Genomic DNA, 21,819 nt, shown 5'->3' with positions numbered 1-21,819 from the left:
CTCTAACAACCCTCTGCTAAATCACGTCCCTGAGCACCACATCCAAATGGTTTTTAAGCACATCCAGGGATGGTGACTCAATCACCTCCCTGGGGAGCCTATTCCAGTGCTTAACAACCCTATCTGTAAAGAAGTTTTCCTTGATATCCAACCTAAACTTACCCTGGTGCAACTGGAGGCCATTTCCTGTCATCCTGTCACCAGTGAGAAGAGACCAGCCCCGCTCTCACTATAAGCACCTTGCAGAGTCATTGCTAATAGCCTCACTTCAAACAAACTTTGTGTGTCACTGTTCTACTAAATCACTCTCAGGAATCCACTGAAATAGCTGAGGTTTAACAAAGCTTCATTAACCAGCACGGGCTTTTATTACTCTTGTTCATTAGTGTACATCATACGCATGGCTCATCTACACCCACATTTTTATTTAATACTCTGTTATAATGATGAGATGATAAACTTTTTCAGGAGGTAATGCATGTAGAGCACCTGTGATATGGAGCCATTGCTGCTGACTGTATCCATTACCAGTATCTAATGACCACAGAAATATATAAATATTTATATATATTTTTTTTTACCTTGACTAAATAAAATAGGAACTTTCAAACAATAAGCTGTATCAGATTGTAGTCACTCTGGCTTCTCTTTAGACTGAATGTTACCTTATTAACAGTTTTGAATGCTAAAACAGAAGAACAGATAACAAAGTTCACCTGCTCTCTGTGCCTCCTGGCTCCTTACAGAACAGACAGCTGGGCTCGGAACTTCACAGGAAATCTGTATTGCATGTGACATTCCAAAGCAGCCTGTCAGGCTTTTGAAAGTGAAATAATTTCAATGTTAGCAAAACCACCAAAATCCATTCTCTGAGATCTATTTGTTAACTATCAACATACGCTACAGTGCCAAAACAACATACCGTCTGTTTTGTATTTCAAACAAGTTTGAATCAATCATTTCCCCACTCAAGAGCTTTCATGAATTCCTCTTCAGTAAAGGAAAGCATCCTAGCAGCTTCAATGTGCATCTCAAAAGAAATAAAAAATAAATCAGGAGCAGAAGATAAAGCAGCATGAATGACAAAGACCTGCATGACTGAAGGGGGCTTCAAATCGATTGCTCTGTGGTTTCCTGCTGTGGTTCTGATGGAGGCTCACCTGTTTAAGATGAGGTGCTATTCATATTTTTTATGAAATTTATTTTGATTTTATAATGTGAGGATTGTGATAAATTTTATGGTTAATATTGCAACTTCAGCTCTAGTAAAAGGATCAGTGGCTTCTCTTAATTCTTTGTATAGCTTTAAATATGTATTTTTTTAATGGAGCATAGAAATTACTGGAAAACAGACCATTCCTGTGTCCTCTTAAAGAACACATAAGAAATACTGTATGCGTTCAAGCTGATGAATATTCAGCTAAATTTTAAGCTATACAAATCCAGTGTGTCACTAAGATTCAGTCAGAGTAGTAGTGCTGCTAAATGTATGATTTAATGTTAAATTAGTATTTTAGCAAAAAGATTCCTAAATAGTATAATCAGCATAAAGCAAAGCATTAAATTAATACACCTTGCTGAGAGGTGGCTGGAGCTGACCAGCCTTTGCTGTGTTGCTGTAAGTCTCGCTGTACAGAGGTGGTCCATTATGGCACATATGTGTAGGAAACAGAACATTGCTTTGAGTGGAACAAACAGAATTTTAAGCTTGCCACAGGGCTGCTTTTTGATTAAAAATTGTAATTGTCAAGAATGTCATCAAGATGACTTTCAGGCCAATGTATTTGCACAGAGCTATCACTCAAAAGCAAGCAGCAGCCAGAAAGCCCTGGAAGCTCACTGCTTTGCAGCTGCTGTCACGGTAAACATCCCAAATATGCCACATCCCCCTCATCTCTTATCAACATTTCAAGTAGCAAGGAAAGTGTCCAGGCTGAACAGTTTTTTAAACACGAGGGCTGTTCTGAAGGAAACAGGAACAGTTCACATCTAAGAGGTGTCTGATTTTTCCCTATATATTTACAGACATCTTGTTGGTTCCAAACAATGCCTAGTCAGCATGTGTAATTCCCACAGATAGATAGCCTAAAACTCAGGTTTAGTTCCACTAGATTCCTTTTAAAACTAAGATTTTCTATGATCTTGAGGCAAGCAGAGGATGGTCTAAAGACCAGTTTGAATACCAACAGCTACTTGCTGGCAGCTGCAACTTGTCCTGCTAATGGATATTTAATACTTTTTGGGTGGTTTTTTTTCTTCTACTATTCTTCATGCAGTAATGTATCCTCACCTTCACGTGAGGTGCATCTGAATCCACAAATATACTACACAAGTCAGCCAGGCTAGGGTTTTAATTCAACAAAAGGCTGCTGTGAAATGAAATTAAGTTCTTCTGGTGATTACGTATATTGGTGTCATGTGAGCTTAGCTGCCTTTCCCAGTTCCTTCTGCTGGGAGGAATAAAGGCAGCATTTGGTATCGTTCTCAGGTTCTTTGACCCCCTGCCTGTTCTGAAAGGACTAACAGCAATCTTTTTCTGTGAGTATATGTTTTTATTAACAGAAGGGAAATGGTTTCTTCTATTATCTGCAGTTTTTATGTGGTATTAATAATTTTTTATGTAAGTTTTGTGAAGTTTATCTGATGCTGATTTTGGTTCAGTCAAATGCTGTTCCTTGGTGCTCGTTTCAGTGAGTTGGTGTTCTAGAGAATGAGTTAGCTCATGTATGGAGTATCTGTTGTGTGAATGCTGTGGCTTTTCCATTCTCAAAATAACTTTGAAGAGTTAAGAGAGCAAGACACAGCTAAGTTAACACTATTTCCAATGTTTCTTTTGGTTCTGGTGTGGTCAGAAAAATTCATGCATTGGAAGTGTGTGAGCAGCCCCAGTTGTTCTTATTCCTATTACCTGATCTCCTCTGTTCTGTGTAGGAGATGTATTCAAAATCCCAGGGTGTGTCTTCATGGTGTGGTTCTCTGTTAAGTACGTGCAGTCTGTGTTATGAAGTTGCCACTTCATACAGAACTGTTCTTTCTCTGTGGAGGCTCAGCAAGTTCAAGTGTTTACTAAGTGTCAGGTTCTCACTGCAGTAAAGGGTAAATGTTCTATTTTCTTATTGTCAAGGCTACTACTAAGGTGCTTCTGCTCAAGTCACCATTCCTTGCTTTCTTTATCTGATAGCCTTGGTTTGTGAGTGCAAAAAGAAGAGCCTTAACTCTACCACTGATACTTCTCATTCTATGCTGTTCAGTGCTTTGCCTCAATAAAGGTTCAGCACTAAGCAAATGTGAACCACTGTGAAATTAAGATCATATTTACACTATTCTGAGGCATTTAGCCCTGCAAGTCTCCTGTGCAGCCTCAGAAAGAAAACTGAGTTAGGATTGGATGCAATCACTCTTTTAAGCAAAAGCTGTGTTGGGAGTGTAAGACCTAAATGCATCAATAAATGGAAATATTTTTTATTTCCATTTTTATTTTATTTTATTTATTTTATTTTATTTTATTTTTATTTTATTTTTATTTGGGCAACATCTTTTAGAACATACTCTTTTCACTTCAATTTGCTTTCATCAAAACCTGCAGGGTCTTCCACTTTGTTCCAGATCTGTACATGTACAGAACACCTCAGAATACAAGCACCAAGAGGCAATATTAATAGATAAGGGCATACTTTGAGAGTCCTAGAAAAATGTGGGGCTGAAATGTAATGGCTTAATCGTGAGAGGGCGCTAGAGGTACAGCTGTTGATAGAATAAGAAACATGCTGGAGAAAGAGACAACAAAACTCAATGCTAAAATGAATTGTATTGATGCAGCACCACAGGGAGCTGCTTGCAGGTACTACCTGAGCAGTATTTCTTTTCTTAAACAAACAGGTACTCGTGGTCTCAAAGCTTGTTGGTGGTAATCTTTCACCATGACAGGATATGTTCCAAGTTAGGAATTGAGCCAATTCCAAAGAGGACGTCAGTGATGTGTACTAATGAAAGTGAAGCAGCTGTTCCGCTGCACTGAAAATTTCTGTTCTTGGGGCTGTGATTTATGTGAGTGCATCACTTGAAAACAGGCAAGTTTAGCCAAGTTATTTGAAAGACAACAATATTTAGGTTCTTACCTTTTGTCTCTTTAAAATATCAATTAACTTCAGCTGCTTTTTGAAACCTGTTATTAGTTCTCCTTTTTGTTTCTGCAGTTTCTTGTTTTCTGCCTTTAATTCTTCAATTGTTTTGAGTTCTCGGCTAGCTACATCCTGCCATGGGAAGGTGAGAAATGTATTATTCATTTAAGTAAAGCTTTAACAGGAGAAACTTGGCGTAACATTATAAATGGCAGATGTTAGCCACATGACACATCGGAAATAAACTGGATGCCTTAAAATATTCCCTCACCAAAACTTAATAAAAATTCAAAAGAGGGCATTTACTGGCTTCTAACAAGTAGATTAATATTGTAGTTTCCTGTGTACTTATTAGGTGTTTAAGTCTCTCTCTCTCTCTCTCTCTCTCTCTCTCTCTCTCTCTCTCTCTCTCTCTCTCTCTCTCTCTCTCTCTCTCTCTCTCTCTCTCTCTCTCTCTCTGCATGCACATCTTATTTCAAAAAAGAGGGGCAGACAGGCTCTGATTTTATTCTATGCATCTTTTCCTGCAGTATTATCAGTAGAAATAAGTTACCAGGCCCCTTGCTGATCCACTGTAAGTTACTTCTGGGGTAGCCTGTAAATGATGGCATACTTCCAAAGCTGATCGAGCCTCTGGGCTTCTTCTAGCATTACTGAATAATCACAGACTTTGTTTTTCTAAGCCACTGTACCTTGTTACTTTGCTTCAGTTTATTCAGCTCTGCTTTATACTTTTCTGCTTCTTCCAGGGCCCTATTTAAGCGAACCTCTGTTGCACTCTGTCTGCTTGCAGCTTGTTTTTGTACACGCTTTAAATTCTCTAATTCCTACACAGGAAGCAAAGGATAAAAACAAACATTATGAACCATGGTACTTTAAGGCATGCCACAAAAGCAACACGTTTACAGCAATGGTCATCCGTGAGAATTTGAGTGGATTTCTGTGGCCTGCAAACAGAATCAAATAACATCAATTTCACTACTCTGATGTCCTTTTCCTTTCACCTTATACATCTTGAAGATGGGTCTGTCTTTCTAAAAATCTCTTAACATTCCCTTAAATGTACTGTGAACTGATCATGTAAGACTATGGGATTGACTGGAAAAAAATAAGTTGTATGCTCAGTGCAAAAAATGGGAAGTGCTGCTGTGTCCAACCTGGAGCAGATTTTGGAACAGCAACTATTACTGCAGCTGCTTTTTTTTCACCTCTTTTTCTCACAGATTATCACATGTAATTAACAACAAGAAGTTAAAACAGCCTGCTTAAGATGCCTCAGGGCAGTAACTATTTCATCTAGCTGAAAGTAGTTCATCAAGTGTTTATGGCAACAATCAAAACAGTTCCCTCTCATCTCTGATATGATAAGTATCAGGAAGTCAGGAAATAAGGAAAAGAGACCAAGCTGAGAAACAGTAATGAGATTAAAGGTTGGGGAATATAGATAAAAGACAAAGTAGAAGAAATAAGCAGTTCTGGCAGAAAGAGCACATCTTGTCATTTGTGAGAAAGAAACAGACTTTTTTTTAAAGAAAAAAACTATCAAACTTTTGGGTACATAAAGACATTCTGTTAAGCAAACGGGAAGGGGATCTTTGTTAGCCTTCAACCTTCAGGCTCTCTTGTTTCTGAACTGCCTTTTTCCACCCTCCCTTCTCAGTGTTTTATAGTAGTACCATTATTTGTCATGATCAAATCTAGTGAGAAACCTTGTCAGCTTCTAGAAAATGCACCAGATTAGGAATAACTGAAGCAAGTGAGGGAAAAAATCCCAAGCAAAGGCAACTGAGGAAAGAGACCATATTCTGCACAGTGTATTCTGTCTTCCCCGTGTTTTGAGTCTAACATTCTCCTGGTTACATTACGTATAACCAACTGACTGGAAGTATTACATGATTTGCTTGTCAACCTCTCCAGCTCTCAGCAATTACAGAAAAATACATGCTACTCTTAAATTAAGTTCCAAGCAAACAAAGCTGGGTGTAAGGCTGTCTGCTCTGACTGGGCAAGTTAATACTGATACATGCAACCTGTAATGGCTGGTTTACACACAGACTGTTTCAGAGGACAAAGAGCCACCCTTTCCTCTACTTGTAGTTTTGTTTTGTTTTTGAAACTTTCAACAAGTTCTGCAATTTACACCAAAGCTATCATTACCAGAAGTAATTTTTAACAACTACAAGAAAATATCAGAAAAATTTCCTTGTATTTTTCAAGACTTTATGGATTTCATGGTAGTTTCTGAAAAGGTTGCTTTGTCTCTTGCATATCTTTTGCTAAAATACAGAGTATGATTGTAGAAGCAGAAGAAAAGCAAGTATCAAAATCGATCATTTCTCTCTCTTACAAAGTGATACAAAATACAATTTCAAAATACAATTTCTAAAGCTGTTTTTGGAGATTGGAAATGTGAATGGAATTGCTGGATACAAATATGTTGAACTTGTCTGAAGGGACTAATCTGATGATTTCCCCCACTGTGAGATAAATGAGACTAATATTTGCAATACCTGTCCTAGTGCAACAACCTCTTGCTGTAATCCTTCACACTTTTTGCTTGCTTCTTGTGATAACATCTTGTATTTCTCAGTCTGAGACTGCTGCACGCTGATCTTTCGTTGCAGTCTCGTCCTTTCTTCTTCAGTATCTTTAAGCTGAGATTTTAAATTCTGATTTTCATCATCCTGTTTGTCAGCAGTTAGCAAAAGCAAACAAAAGATTGCAGGAGAAAAATGTGATAGCAATACATCTGCACTTCTATTTACAAAATATGCACTGCAGATATAAAGATTATCATTCTTGAAAAGTGCTGTTATTTTAAAATATCGAGATGCTTCATGATGAATTTCACAATAGCTGTGAAGACAAACTAAGAAAACAAACCACCAATTCAGCAGGGCAGTACTACAAAAAACAAATCTATATTCTTTTTCTCCTCATTTCTGCAGTCTTCTATTTCAGACTGTCAGGGGGACAGCCTCTGAGTTTTTTCACAGATAAGAAAACTTACCTTTCTCCTGCATTCGCACACGATGCTATCCAGCTCTTCCTGCACAACACGTAACTTTGCCTTAAGAAACCTGATTTGTGTTTCTGCAGAGATAAAAAGTTACACTTAATATCCCCAAGGACTCATAATTCAATGTAGAAAAGAGACAAGAGCAATGTAACAACAATTCATTTTCTTTTTTTTTTGTTTTAAAAAAAGCATGCTGTGTTGGTAGTTTACTAAACAGAAATAGGTAAATTGAAACTAACATTTCTAAATAAATGTTGCAAGTTTCTAATTCTTAGGGAAAGCTTAGGGAAATTTTTATTTTTAATGTCTGAAAACAGCACTTCTAGAATATAAAAGACTCAATTCTCAAAATTGAGAATTTCTGGAACCTTTTGTCATATTGCACTATATGTTACAGCATGCTTGAAGTCAAGGAAACTACGTCATAGGACAATTCTACAGTGCAATCAATCTGTACTGTGATTTGAGTTACAACTAACTTTATGTTGCTCCCAAGGAATTAAATGTAGGCTGCAAATCCCTCCTAATAGGTAAATACTCATCTATGCAGTAGTCTGTGCTTTTTAAAGAACACTTCTAACAATACTCAACCATTTAAGATCCAACACATTCAGAGGGTGTTTTTCCCAAATGCAGTACTCTCCTGCTCTGGGGCAGCTAAAACATATACTAGCGTTGTGACAGAACAAGTGGAGGGGAAGAGAGCATGTTCTTCTGCTTCCCGTTCCCCACTCTCTCATGGATTACTCACAAGGAACTGCCTTTGAACTTCCACATGCACAAGGCATGGAAACAAAATGGGGATCAAGCTGAGCAACACAGGAACAGCCACTATGCACAGCAGGTACAGTGGGAAAAGAATGAAGGAGAGGAGGAGTGTATCAGAAGCTGAATAGGAATGGATGGATGGGCACATCTGTTAGCTTGCTCTGAAAATTCCTAATAGAGAATTCTAAGTAGAATTCCTTTTATTTCACACACCTTAACAGCTGTAGGGTGCAGCTGAAATTGTAACTTCCTGAGCTGCAGACATACTGAAGACATCACATTTAATTCTCTCATGTACTTCTGTATTACCATTTCCCTTCTTAAAACACATTATATGTAGATACTCACAATGTCCTGGGGCAGTAGGTTATCTAATTCGGTTACAGACTATAGAAAAAATACTTTGTTTAGCTTGCTTTAAATCCAACTTTGTGGTGTTTGCTAGTGTTTCTGTTGGGGAGGGGTAAGCAGCTTTCCTTTTACCATTAATGACCTGGTTACAAAATCTTCTTTCAGAGTAATTGTGTGCCCAGTCCCCCAGTAACAGGGGCTACTTAGTATATATGTTTACTTTCTTATGATGATTGTAACTGGTTTTGAGATTTACCCTGCTAATCTGCTCAGCAACTATTTCTTTACCATGTTAAGGATGAACTGCTGCTGTCTGAGGCATTCCAGGTGTTCTCAACAGGCAATGACAAATTTTAGAAGGATAAACCATTCCACAGTGTTTTCAGTTCACTTCATCATTAAAGCAACAGAAATAATCCTCACTATTCATGAGCACCAATAACAACTCCCCTTGAGGTGTAAGATTCCACTGCAGTACCAAGCAATGAAAAAGAACTATAATAAATAAAAATCTGAGGATCTGTATTGGGAGATTTAAAGAAAGATTTGAACAAATTACATGAGGTTAGAAAACAAGCTAATTCTGTGTAAGTATGCTTGCTGACACAGAGCTGTTAGATTATATGAGGAGGGTTTTTTTGCATTTTTTCAATTGCTGCAGTGAATCTGACTTCATGCTTACTTTGTCATTGTAAGAAATGACATAAACCTTTTAACACCCCAGAGCCAAAAAGACAGATGTGCATCATGCCTTTATCTTCACTGGCAAACGTGGCAGTCTCCTTTCCCACTCCATTTCTAGGACAAAGCAACATTAACTCAGAGCACGAATATCTGGAGGGTCCTCATTCATGCACTGTAACAGCAACATCACTTCACTCAAGCCACTTAATCCACAGATTTGAGGAGAATTTTTTCTCTAAAGGCAGAATTTGCAAAAAACCTGAAGTTTATTTTTTTGGAAGTATAGGCTGAGCATCATGTATTTCTGCTTCCTGAAATTGTGTTATCCATATATTCAACATTTGTAAAGGTTCAGATGTCTTCTTGTAAAGAAGGAAATCAAGACAAAAATTCACTTTTTCCCCCATGATTATTCACATATGACCTCATCTTCCTTTAGGACTACTTAAGAAAAACCTTTTCATTTTAACACAGTATAACTTAAGGGCATAAAACTTTCCCTATAATTTCTACATAATTTTTTTCTTTTCCCCCCTTAGGAGAAATCATTACTAGCAGTCAGGGAGTACAAATAACATATGAAACCTACCTGCTCCAACTTCACTTGCAGTGTTTGGAATAATATCATCACCCAGACAATCTGGCAAGCCTCCTTTCTCTACTTTTCCTTCAATTTCACTCACTGTTTTTGCTAAAGAAAAACCAGTGCAATCCTCCAACACTGCAACATCATCAGCGTTTTGTGTTTCCAGATTGATTTCTGAACTAAAATCAAGCAAGAAGGAAAAAAACAAAAAACAAAAAAACCACAACAGCAAAAAACCCAAAAGCACTGTTTTACATTTAAAATATAAAGCAGAAATTACAGAAATACAGTATTTGCTGTATGTAATGCAACTTCATTGCTTGCTCTCCCAAAAACTAACCAATGGCAATTTCTCATTTTCCTTATATAAAATACTATTATCTTCCACATGATTACAACAGCCTTTGTATTATAATGTAGAAGCAGATAAATTACTATTTTCTACGAGGATGATTTTAGTTCACTTCTCTTCTGCCTCTTTCTCTCGTCTGCCTCTTTCTCATCCAACAATTTCATACCTCAGAGTAGGGAAAAGAAACAGGAATGCTCTTTGGCTTAACTATTGTCTTAAATTTCAATTTTTTCCCTTGTCAGTTCTAATCTTATTATTGGATAGGACAGTTCACTAATCCTAGAAGTTGCAAATGTTAGTTTTTATAACAGCAGTGAACACAATGCATACAACACAGATGCTGCATAGGTCACCTTCTCCTACAACTTTGAGTTCACCTTATAGGTTCTGCACCTGTGCAACTCTATTCCTAAATCTCATGATATGGTGTCAGCACAACAACCTCAGTGGAATCCAGGAGGTAGAAAGGGTCCACAAGTGACTCCCACATCCCAAAAGATGTTCTTGGCCAGTACTGATTCTGTGTTCTGTCGCTCTGCAGACCATTTTTATCCTATTTTGGTATGTGTCCGCGCTTTCTCTTGTGGCAGTTTTCATTTGCGCTCAGGATTTTATCCACAAACATTTTTCTATTATTTCTCTACTCTTCTGTTCAGAACCCAATTTCTTGGTCTTATGACTTTAATTTGCTATCAGAGATGTAGCTGTTCAGCAAAAACTGAAAACCCCAGAAGGCTGCAGTACTGTTACTGACTTTCTCTAGTTCTGTAGCCCTAGATTCACCAAAATAGGAGAGAAGCTAGAAGGCCTCATGTTTCCCATAACAGGTCTGATCACAAATTAGCCTGCATCACTGCTGTGAACTCTGTTTACCCCAGATGCACTTTGAGTGTGCTCACTGGGCATCCTTTTACTGACAGAATTAACAGAGCTTAACTTTGTCAGCCTCCAGAAAAGCTTGAGTGGAGGTGAGTTTAGGTAACCAGACAGCTACCTGGGGGAGCTGACTACAGAAATAATTTGGTGCATTTTGTCGTACAGATATATATATATAAATGTAGAAGCATGTATGAATAAAAACACCCTGCTAAGACAAAAACAAACCCCAAAATTCTTGATTACAAACAACAACAAAACACATGTGTAATATACCTTGACGTTATTCTTTTCCCTTTATTTCCAGAATACGTTCTATTCTGAACCATGGATGCAGAAGCACATTTCTTTTTGTTTGATGGCTGTAAAATTTCCCAGAAAACAGGGATTTTTATTAGTTAGTAATGACTTCTTGCTAGCATGTGTTTTGTCTTTTTATTTCCCCCCTTTTTCATATATTCAAGCCCAACATATGATTTCCAAAGTCTCAGTATCTTAGATTTATTCAGTTTTATTTGTACTAGTCATTATGTTGCATATTTTATGCCCATATGCCCAAATTATATACATTGAAATGTTACTACCTGGTAGGCTCTTTTTCAGATGCACTCATAATAAATAATAACTTAATTGATGATAAGGCTCCCAGGTATTATCAAGTTATTAACTATTTGCTGTGGACTGTGCTTCTCTGAACACTGTTTATTGTGTCTTCAAAAATGCCTTTTCCAAAAAAAATAGTACTGTTGTATTTTAAGATCTCTAAAGAAAGATCTAACAACATTTTGTTTCTTTCATCCAAGTAAATGGTAAGTGTGAAGAACATTCTGGAAACTTTAATTTGTCTGCTGAAAAACTCACTGTAATTCTAATTGGAGACCAGCAAGTTACATTAGTTTGTTCCTAATTTAAATCTCCGTTTTCCTTTGCATTTTCCATCCCATATTAAATTCTTTTGACCACAAAAAGGCTGTAGAACTGCCCTTAGTATTATACTGGGGAAAGGAAGAAATGAATTATGTTTTGTACTTACAAGTGACAAATAAGCTTTTACAGAAGAGAAATTTAAAATACAAAAATGAAATATAGTGGAAGCCTACTTAACCAGTGGTGGAGCTGCAGATGAAAGTATTGGAGATGCTGCTCCATCTGTCCCTGTAACAGTCTGCTCTGAGCATCCTTTCCCTCAGGCTCCCTACCCATGTAAGCCCTATACAGCATGGCCTCAAAAACAGAAGAAATAGGCAGAAGCAAAATTAGTTAGAATAATTTTGAGTTTGATACCTTGGTGTGAGAGTGCATAAGAGATGAAACTTTAAGAAAGAGTGGATCTCTGCAGAAAAAAAAAATAAGTTCACTGAGTATAGCAAAAATCAACATTTTTGTGATAACAATCCTCCATCACCTGGATTAGGAGAGTAACATCAGATGTATCTACCATCAGCAGAATGTAGGAACATACGCCAGGTCCAATCATAAATTCAGTCTCATTCCCATTTCCATTCTATCTCATTTGCTGCATAAATCACCTGAGGAGTCTAGGATAATCATTCCATTATGGTCTCCAACACAACAGTTTGCTTATGTACTGGAATCTGAATCTCATCTCTTGCAGTGCAGGTAACTGCAGCAAATATGACCAGTGATTCCCTGTACCAGGGAGCACTTAGCTAGTGTATGGATGGAGCCTTGACAGCTTCAGCAGGAGACAGGCAACAGGACCAAAGATCACCAGCAGTTCAGTGACTCAGATGCTCACCTGACATTCCAATAAGTGAATTAATGCAAAACAATAAAGATATAGGCCTGTGTTCTCTACCTCTGAGAATGGAAATGCTTACATTGACTGTTGGCAGTTGATAGGGACTGTAAAATAAATGGGAGATGGGAGCAATTTATTTAAAGTAAATTCTTAAAGTCTCACAGAATTTCCTCTGAAATACATATTGCCAATACTGTATCCATTTTATAGATTGGGGGGGAGCGGGGAGGATGGAGTGAAAGAGTAGCTTTCTTATCTATTTATTTGGCTGAAAACCAAATTTCAGGTTAAATGATTATTTTGGAAGACAGCAGAAAATTTTAGCATGTTGTGTACTATTCAAGTTCCATGTCAGATGTACAATTTCTTTGTTTTCAGAGTTACGTAGATCTCTATCAATCCCCTGAATGATTACCTTTTTCTACCACTTTTTACCTCAATTAACATGTAAGCTTATATTTGTAATAAATTTTAATTTTAGGCACATGAAGTCACCTCAGTATTTCAGTCCAGCTGACCTAGACAAATATTTAGGTTTTGCCTTTAAAAAATTTTAGACACCCATTCAGCAACAAGAATTACCTGAACAAAGCTCCAGAATGTACTAATCCAAAAAAAAAAAAAAAAAAAAAATCCAACCAAAACCAGCACAGGAGAAATTATCTGTGTGGCTGGCAACAGACTTCAAGAATAGGATGATTAGTTTTTGTCTATTTACCCTATTTTCCTCATGCTCCCTTCCTATTGGCTAGTTTTAGAGGATGTAGAAAGTGAGGAGTTGTTGCCACAGAAATAAGTTACATTTTCTGAAAAATAAGAAAATACAACATTTGATGCTCAAAAAAACAAAGCATTCTTTTGATCAATAGACTGATCTGTTCCTACTGAGTCCCTTGTACCCAGCCTTCCTCACAAAACAAATAAAAACCTCATCGTTCACCAAATTTCTTAAATTTGTTTATCCTTATTAGGGTTTTTTCCCCTTCTTTCCCACAACACTTTTTTAAAGCCTTGCAATACAGCTCTGCAGTTGCTCAGTAAGTGAAATGAATACGTAAAACGTGAAAAGGTATAAAATAGGCAGCTGGACAGTTGCAATGACACTGAAACAGAAGCTAACGTTTAGCATTTCCATCTCAGCAGTACATACGAGGTGCATGTGCATGAGCAAACCCTTTGTGTTTTGCTAATCCTATTCAAAGCCTGCCCCCCGCCTGCCCATGCGCACACAGATCCCATCTCCGTGAGCCTGGTGATGCTCTGAAGAGCAAAAGTGTAAACAAAAGCTGATTTCAATGCAGTGTCAGTGGAGCTGCTTTGTCTCTGGGTAATTTGCATTTCTCTGCAAAAAAATGAGCTATAAAATCTCCTCCATTACTTATTTTAAAATACATCCTTAGAGAATGACTTCAATATTTTTCTTATTAATTTTTGCCACTTGTCTTTTTTCTCATCCTGTCTCTTACTAAATCTCAATGTTTTCCCTTCATTCCAGTGTCTCTAGTGTTCATTTTCCATACAGGAAATAATGAAACTTGCTTCAAAAAGATTTTAGATGCTTCTTGTGGATTTATGGCATATTTGCTTGCATAATTTTGCAGGAAAAATAAATATCAAATACTTGGAACTAATCTAATTGAATGGCCTCAATGTTCACTCATGGATAATCAGTGTGCCTGATTTCTAACATACGCTCGTATTTTTTTTTTCACTCCAGCATGGGATTTCAATTCTCTTCTATCCCTGTTTACCAGAACACAGTGCTTGTTTTGAGATCTTTTAATTTATGTAGATAATTGGTAGATTAGCTGCTGCTCTGATGCACTACTTACCAACATTTTCATAATGATTCCAGCACTTCCATTTATTTCAAATGTATACCACCATAGCTGCTAACTCTCTTTATAGGGCTCATTCCTCTGATGACATTAATTTGTAAAGTTACTCTATAGTTCAACTTCGTTTTGAAATTCATAGAAATCTTCTGTCAAGTATTCAAAATTCAGCCAGTAGAATATAATACTAAAGAGGATCTATGCACTAGAATATGTTTACAATGCAAGGCTATATCAATAAGAGATGGTGCATTTTTTTTTTTCCTGACTTTCACAATTTCAGAAACAGCCTCAAAATAGCTCAGAAATAATTGTTACTGTAGTAGCAAAGGTTTTTACTGGTGTACAGGCTTCCATCACAGACTTTTTCACACAAATTTGGTAATATAGTAGATCAGATCCCCATTAAACTGTATATTAGCATATCTCCAACTTAGCCACTTTCAGTGCTACCAATATACAAACCTTTGAACAACTGAGTAAATACTGCCAGGTACCACTCTACAGCCAACAGATTTGAACATAGAGGCCAAAACCCACATTTAGGCATAAATTCTTACAGATTAAAAGTATGTAAAGTGTAATGATATCAAAATTCCAGATGGTGGCAGCTGAATGTTTGTCTATCTTGGGTTTCTTTGTTGTTCTGGGTTTTTTTGTTGTTATTTCTTTAAATAGTGCATTTCCTGTTCCACAGCACTAAAGCCAAGTAAAATTAGAATGAAGATACAAACTATTTCTTTATAAGCAAAACTGGTTACTTGCATTTTTACAGATACTTGAACTACTTAGTCTCCTAGATAGACTATTTCAGCAAAATTAAGACTTGTACAAAAACAAGGAACACTGCTTTAGTATCAGTTATTTAAAACAATAGGATAATATTTAGACTCCACTAATTCAGTGGTCTATGCTGCAAAGCATGACTAGGACAAGTCAGGGAGTACAGATGATTACCAGAGATTCCCCATGAAATACGCATAGCAATTGTAAAGTACGTACCTCTGTTTGTCATCTTCACAGTACTTAGTTTGTACTGAAATTGGTCTAGATAGCGTCTCTTGTTGGCTCTTCTTTATTAAGGAAAAGACAGAAGTAAATTTGGGGAGAATTTGAACAATAAAAGAGAAATTATATATTCATATATCACAGTGAAACTAGTAGATATGGCCACTTAAGTCTACTGTAGAAAAGGATTTTTTAAACATAAGAAAAGATAGCTTGACATCAAAAAACTGCTGCTATCCCCAAATATTTATTTCTGCTTCAGAAAGTGTAACTTAAAGCTTCTGCAAACTTATCATCTTAGATGCTGTTATCCTCCCTTTCTCTGAAATCCGGAGGTAGAAATGCATAGCAAGTGGAACAAACTTTCAGTTTGCTGTGTTACAGCACAAGGCTTAAATATAAGTCTTCATTCATACAATACAGCCATAATTCAGACATTGATATGCTGTTCTGTTCTTTAGAGAACAATTTAGTCAAACGTTAAATGTTGAGATAGCTTCTGTGTTGCTAAGAAACAGTTAGAAAGCATAATCCAGAGCTAAAAGTAGTTATCCTGTTTTCTTTTTAAATTCTGACTTGCTTTTCTTTTGTTGTTAAATGTGCATCTGTGCAGTCAGGCAGTGCTACATGGGTTATTGAGTGTCCCAACAATATTTGATCTGCAGCTGCATTTAGAGGGGGAAAAAAAAGTGGTTTGGTTGTTGCTGTTTTTCAAAGGAAAGAGACTAGATGCTATTTTGGGTGCTTCATCTGCTTCTGTTCAAACTTACCAGAACTCTAGAGGAATGTATGCTTTCATAGTACACAAAGAATGAAGTTTAATAAATAGGCAAAATATTTTGGTTTTTAAGCTTTTTTTATTTGAGTGAAACCATATTTTGAAAATTTCTAATAAGGAGGGAACGTTCTCTAAAGGTGTCTTGGGTATAAAACAGATCACTCCAGCTCTCTTTTTTTTTTTTAATAACTTGACCAATTTTCATATAAAAATTGGCCCAAAGCCACACTAATGTTAAAAGATAATACTAACAATAAACAGGAAATTTTCTTCTGTTTTAAGAAAGTTTCCCTCTAAGTACATATTTTCTATTTATATTGCTTATTCTTTGTACTCCTGTCAGCTTCAGCTATGTATTTCACTAGTTATTGCAGCATCTGGTTTTCAAATACCAAAATAGCATTTTATTTAAGACATAAAACCGTTGCAGACACTATATTTAACCATCATAAAAAGCTTTTTCAGCTGATCTTATGTATAAGTGCACAAATGCCCTACACAGTTATGTGAATATCCATTTATCTGATGAAATTCTTTTATATACTATTACTGCACGTGTTTTTAGTAAAGTTTACAATTTTGAAGGAAGGCGGTTGGGAAAAGGCAAGAAAAGCTTAGATTGAATCTGAAACCAAACTACTTTTAGTTGTCACGGTCGAAATAATTTCTTTCGAAACTTGACCCTGCGTCCATGTGAACCAAGGCTGAATTATGTAACAGCCTGCATAACCTACTTACCATGACTTCTTCGGTCTGACGCATCAGTTTTTCTCTTTTTACTTCTAATTCTGCATTCAGTTTCCTGAAAGAGTACAATGACAATGCTTGTCACTGAGTTTCTGAAACATTTAAAGATGTAGATGTGAACCTGTTAGCACCTGCCTGAAGTGAAATTTTAATAACTCCTGCAAAGGAGCAGCAAATACTACAGGGTATTACTCAAGTTGATTCATCAGTATCCTGGCTTTCTATCAAATCTATAGTAACAAAACACCGTGTACACATGTTTAGACTGTAATAGAATCACAGAATGGCTTTAGTTGGAATGAATGCTAGAAGGCCATCTATCCCAACTCCCCTGCGCTGAACAGGCACACCTAACAGCTCCCTCAGGTGCTCAGAGCCTCTCTAGCCTCACCTTGGGTGTCTCCAAGGATGGAGCACCCACATCTCTGGGCAATCTGTGCCAGTGCCTCACCAAACTTATTGTAAAAACTTCTTCCTTATATCCAGCATAAAACTCCCCTCCTTTAATGTGAAACCATTTCCCCTTGTCCTGTCACAGCACACCCTGCTGATGTGCATGTTCCCTTCTTTATTACAGCCCCCGTTCAGATACTGAAAGGCCGCTCTCAGGTCTCCTCTCCTCCAGGCTGCACAGCCCTTCTGAGACAGAAAGGGTATCCTTGTTTTCTGTCATGTCACTGTTTAAACCACATTTTACATCCTGAACTCCACAGCACTTCTGTTTTCAGTCACGATCCCGAAGCGTACTTTGAAGCAGGGATTATAGAAGCAGTGGCGTTCAATGACGTGAATATACAATTAAAACGTGTCACCATATTCATATGCAGGTTAGTAGGACGAGTAACGCCATTTTGTTAAGTAGCAAAACCGAAAGCCCCTGAGCGAAGCGATGCCCAGCGCGGTGCACAGCCGCCCCTGGGTTGATGGAAGGAAAGAAGTTACAGCCTCGTTCTCAGCGCGCTCTGGAACGAGCGCTTCAGAGATTCGGACAGCGGGGTTCGATTCCCCGCCAGCCCGCAGCGAGCGGTGCAGGGGATGCGAGCAGGGGATGCGAGCAGGGGATGCGAGCAGGGGATGCGAGCAGGGGATGCGAGCAGGGGATGCGAGCAGGGGATGCGAGCAGGGGATGCGAGCAGGGGATGCGAGCAGGGGATGCGAGCAGGGGATGCGAGCAGGGGATGCCGCCGCCCCCAGGCCGCCACTTACTTGTAGTGCTCCTCCCGCGCCAGCAGATCGCCGCTCACCGCGCCGCTCCCGGCGGGCTCCGAGAGGCCGCCCGGCGCTCTGCCCACCTGCAACGAGGGCGACTCAGCGTGCGGCTCGCACCCTCTGCACTGCACCGCGCCGCTTCCCGCCTCCCCGCTCGTCGCCCCGCGCCCAAACCGCCTCCTTACCCGCGACGGGCCGCTGCCGCCCGCCGCCATTTTATTCGCGCGCAGGCTGCCGCGCGGCGTTGCCTTCTCCACGGCAACCGGCCGTCCCCGCTCGTCTCTCGTCCTCTCCTCCGCTGTCGGCCGAGGCACGGCTTTCTTTTCTCCCCGCCGCTTTCCGTAGCCCTTGGCAAGCCTCTCCTGGCGCCGCTGGGTTTCGAGCGGCGGCCACATTTCAGACCTTGCTGCCAAGTGGAGAAAGTGCAGCGATTGGCCACACGTCCCCTCTCGCGCACCGTGTGGAAGCCCTCTGGCAGAGCCCCCAGCCCTGACCAGAGGCCCCAGTTTGTCACTGGGCTGCCGGCCGTTGGGGCGAGAGAGAAGGGACGCGGTCTGAGGTGCCATTATACACGACATTCTACTAAATCTTTATTACTTCTCTTCCCTTCGAGCCTTTTGGCTTTGCCTGTGGTTCTGTCATTGTTCCGTGGTGGCAGTTGTTTCAGTCCTACCCCACGGATTGTTCTTTTGCTCTCTCATCTGTGTGCTTTATGGTCTCTTTAGCCTTGTCTTCTTGTTTTTCACCTCCACATTGTTTCATTTCATTGCATTTCTCCCTGTCTCCCACTGCTTCATTCCCTTTTTCACACGTGGCTCTCCCCCTCATCTGCTCATACAGTGATATTTCCTCTCACATGTTTCTAGATGATGTCGCCCCTCTGTACGATGGTTGATTCCCTCACTGGCAGCCCCTCAGTCCTGCACTGATCCATACGCTGCAGCTCTGAGGAAGAATCAGAAAAGCACCATACTGAGCAGCACTGAGTTCCAGGGTCAGAGGTACGGATCCAGATGGCCTTAACAGGGTCAGTTCATCAGCATTTATGTCTGTCTTTGCACACAAACATACATACAGCCACATATGCACTAGGGGAGATTCTGGTTGGATGTTAGAAAGTACTGCTTCTCTGAAAGCGTGGTCAGGTGCTGGAATGGGCTGTGCAGGCCAGTGGTGGGAGTCACCGACCTGGAGGTGTTTGAGGAATGCTTAGACATTGTGTTGAGGGACGTTGTTTAGTGAGAACTATTGGTGATAGGTGAATGGTTGGATGGGATGATCTTGTAGGTCTTTTCCAACCTTGGTGATTCTTCTATTATACGTATATCTGGATATCTATATAGCGATAGTAATACAGCTCTATACACTGAATTATATAGACTGTGATTTCAATGAAGAAATTTGCAAGGGGGAATTCATAAAGGCTTGCTTGACTGAACATAGAGGCTCTGTGCATAGCTGAAGGCTTTCTGTGGAAGTATTAGTTGGAAAAACAGAAGTGCGTGGAGAAGATAACAGAGTTCTGAGACATGAAGTGTAATGGGATAAATGGGAATGAAATGAAAGACAGGACGAATGTGATTAGCAGAAGGCAAAAAACAAACAAAACAAAACAAAAATGGTTAACAATATAGAAAATGAAAGTCCTTGAGGGTAACATTGGTATTGATATGGGAGAATAAGTTGAGCCTTTGAAAAAAAGTTACAGAGCTTTGGGGAAAAAATAATCAGCTAAGAAGTCAATCCATTACAGTTATTTTTTTGACTGATAAGAATAGCAATAGGTTAGTGGTGGCCTTTTAAAAAATGACATGCTTAACTCAGTTAAGCTTTTGATTGGGAGAAACAAGGGAGAGAGATAGCAACTGTAAAAACCAGACCTCCACAGAGGGAAGGGTAGATTTTAAGTAGTAAGTTGTTTAATCTCTCTTGGAATCAACATCATAATCTCTACAAATTAAGATTAACCCTCTATAGTGAGATATTGGAGGAATTTAAGAGAAACAGAGGAGCTAGAGAATGACAACAAGGGTAGTAGGATGAAAGCTATAAAGACAGACATGCTCATTCCAAAAGCAATTAATACTTTTTTTTTCTTTTTTTTTTTCTTTTTTCCCTCAAAGTAGAGTATTTTTTTTCTTTTTTTCCAGACTGGAATATTTTAGAAATATAGCTGCTGGTTTTGAAGCTCTTATTCGATAAAGCTGTACAATCGTGGCAGGCTAAAAATGCCAAAAATATCAGCTAGAGGATCTCCAGTAGCTAGATACTCAGGCAACAAAATCACTGGTTGAAATTAAAGAGATTAGAGTCAGTAGTTTTCTAGCCAGCTTTTAGCTAACTGTTAATAAACAAAAGAGGGGTAATTTGTTATACCGTAAATGATTAAATATGTTAACACTGCAACACAACATTCTCTTTGTGTAAAGCCTATGGGAATGATAACATAAACGTATACTAGGATTGCAGATTTGCACATTTTTCTATGATTCACAACATGATTTATTTAATATGATTTATTGAAATATTTAAATCCAATCAGTACTGGATTTAAAATTCAACTACCTTTATTTGAAATAATATGAAAAGATTAGAATATTTAGATAAGTATTTATCAAGTGAACTTTTAAAGTATTTCTCCAGAGACTTAGGAAACAGAAATAAGAGATTGTGTTATATTCTTGATCCCTTCATGTTTTATCACTTTTATGTTGATTTCATGTGACCTTAACAGTCGTGGTTAATTCTATAATACTTAGCTGGTAACTGGGTAGAGAATAGGCTTATATCAAAGAGGACAGCCAATAGCAAGATACATACAGAGCTTGAAAAATTTATCATGTTTATCTGCAAAAAAGCACTTGAAAACCTAGCATTGGTACGGTCTGAGATTTATCTAGCATTTTTTGTTCATAGATTTCCAGTTTCCATTCATTTATTTTCAGAAAGTTAACTTAAGCATTGTGATTGTGATATCAAAATGTTTTTGTCATTTTGAAACAAAATGACGATTTTGAATGGATCAATACCTGCCATCATTTTGAGCTGTTGCTGGGACCGATTGCTAGTATCTCTCCATCATTAAAGGTAGCAGGTCTTCATTCTGTGGTTTTTAAGTATTTCATATTTATTTTAGAAGGTTTCAATAGGCCTCAGAATTACATGGCTCTAACAAAAAAGCATGCATTACAAGTTAAGTGGTCGCTGTGTTGTTGATCTTTCAGCAAAGGAGCAGGTAGATCATAGAATAAAGGAGCTGAATAAGTATAGCTGGTAGGAGTGGTTTAGAACAGAAGGCTGTGAATAGCTATTGTGTTAGAATAGTTTATTGCAGAAGACAGCTGAGGATCAATATACAGTGTTTATTTTTTATTAGAACAAAGAACAGGCATTATTTAATTGTTACCTCTGGCCCTCTTCTGCAGGCACTAATTTCATAACCTTCCTTCCCTCCTCCAATAAAAATATGAAAACCTAACTTTATATATATACCTGGATTTATATATTGAGCTTTTCTCTTCAACATTTGAGATACATTTTTTGTTCATAGTATATTCTTATTGGCTTAGTGTCTTCATTATTCATTATGTAGACTTTTCCACACCTCTCCTGAAAGTTGTGACATTTTGCAGGAACCTGAATACTGTCAACAGCTAACGCTGTGGGAAGACACATTATTTCCATGTATGTGCTCATTACTTGTCAGAAACAGGCAGACTAGTA

The 21,819-nt window shown here is 38.3% G+C and overlaps 1 protein-coding gene across 1 annotated transcript; it reads right to left on the bottom strand.

Annotated features, from left to right (window-relative positions):
* Window positions 1–952: 952 nt before the first annotated feature.
* TEX9 (testis expressed 9) lies at window positions 953–18,662 on the bottom strand (the record flags this gene model as incomplete). Its single annotated transcript, XM_079540871.1, has 12 exons — window positions 953–1,030; window positions 4,119–4,253; window positions 4,814–4,948; window positions 6,632–6,805; window positions 7,132–7,214; window positions 9,533–9,708; window positions 11,034–11,119; window positions 12,042–12,090; window positions 15,357–15,427; window positions 16,879–16,942; window positions 18,094–18,179; window positions 18,282–18,662. The coding sequence occupies 12 exons, from the start codon at window positions 18,660–18,662 to the stop codon at window positions 953–955; spliced, it is 1,518 nt and encodes a 505-aa protein (XP_079396997.1).
* Window positions 18,663–21,819: the final 3,157 nt, after the last annotated feature.

Source organism: Tetrao urogallus (genome assembly GCF_951394365.1).
Source record: "Tetrao urogallus genome assembly, chromosome: 11".
Classification (NCBI taxonomy): domain Eukaryota; kingdom Metazoa; phylum Chordata; class Aves; order Galliformes; family Phasianidae; genus Tetrao; species Tetrao urogallus.
The sequence above is the reverse complement of the archived record's forward strand: the minus strand, read 5'-3'. Positions and strand labels throughout refer to the sequence as shown.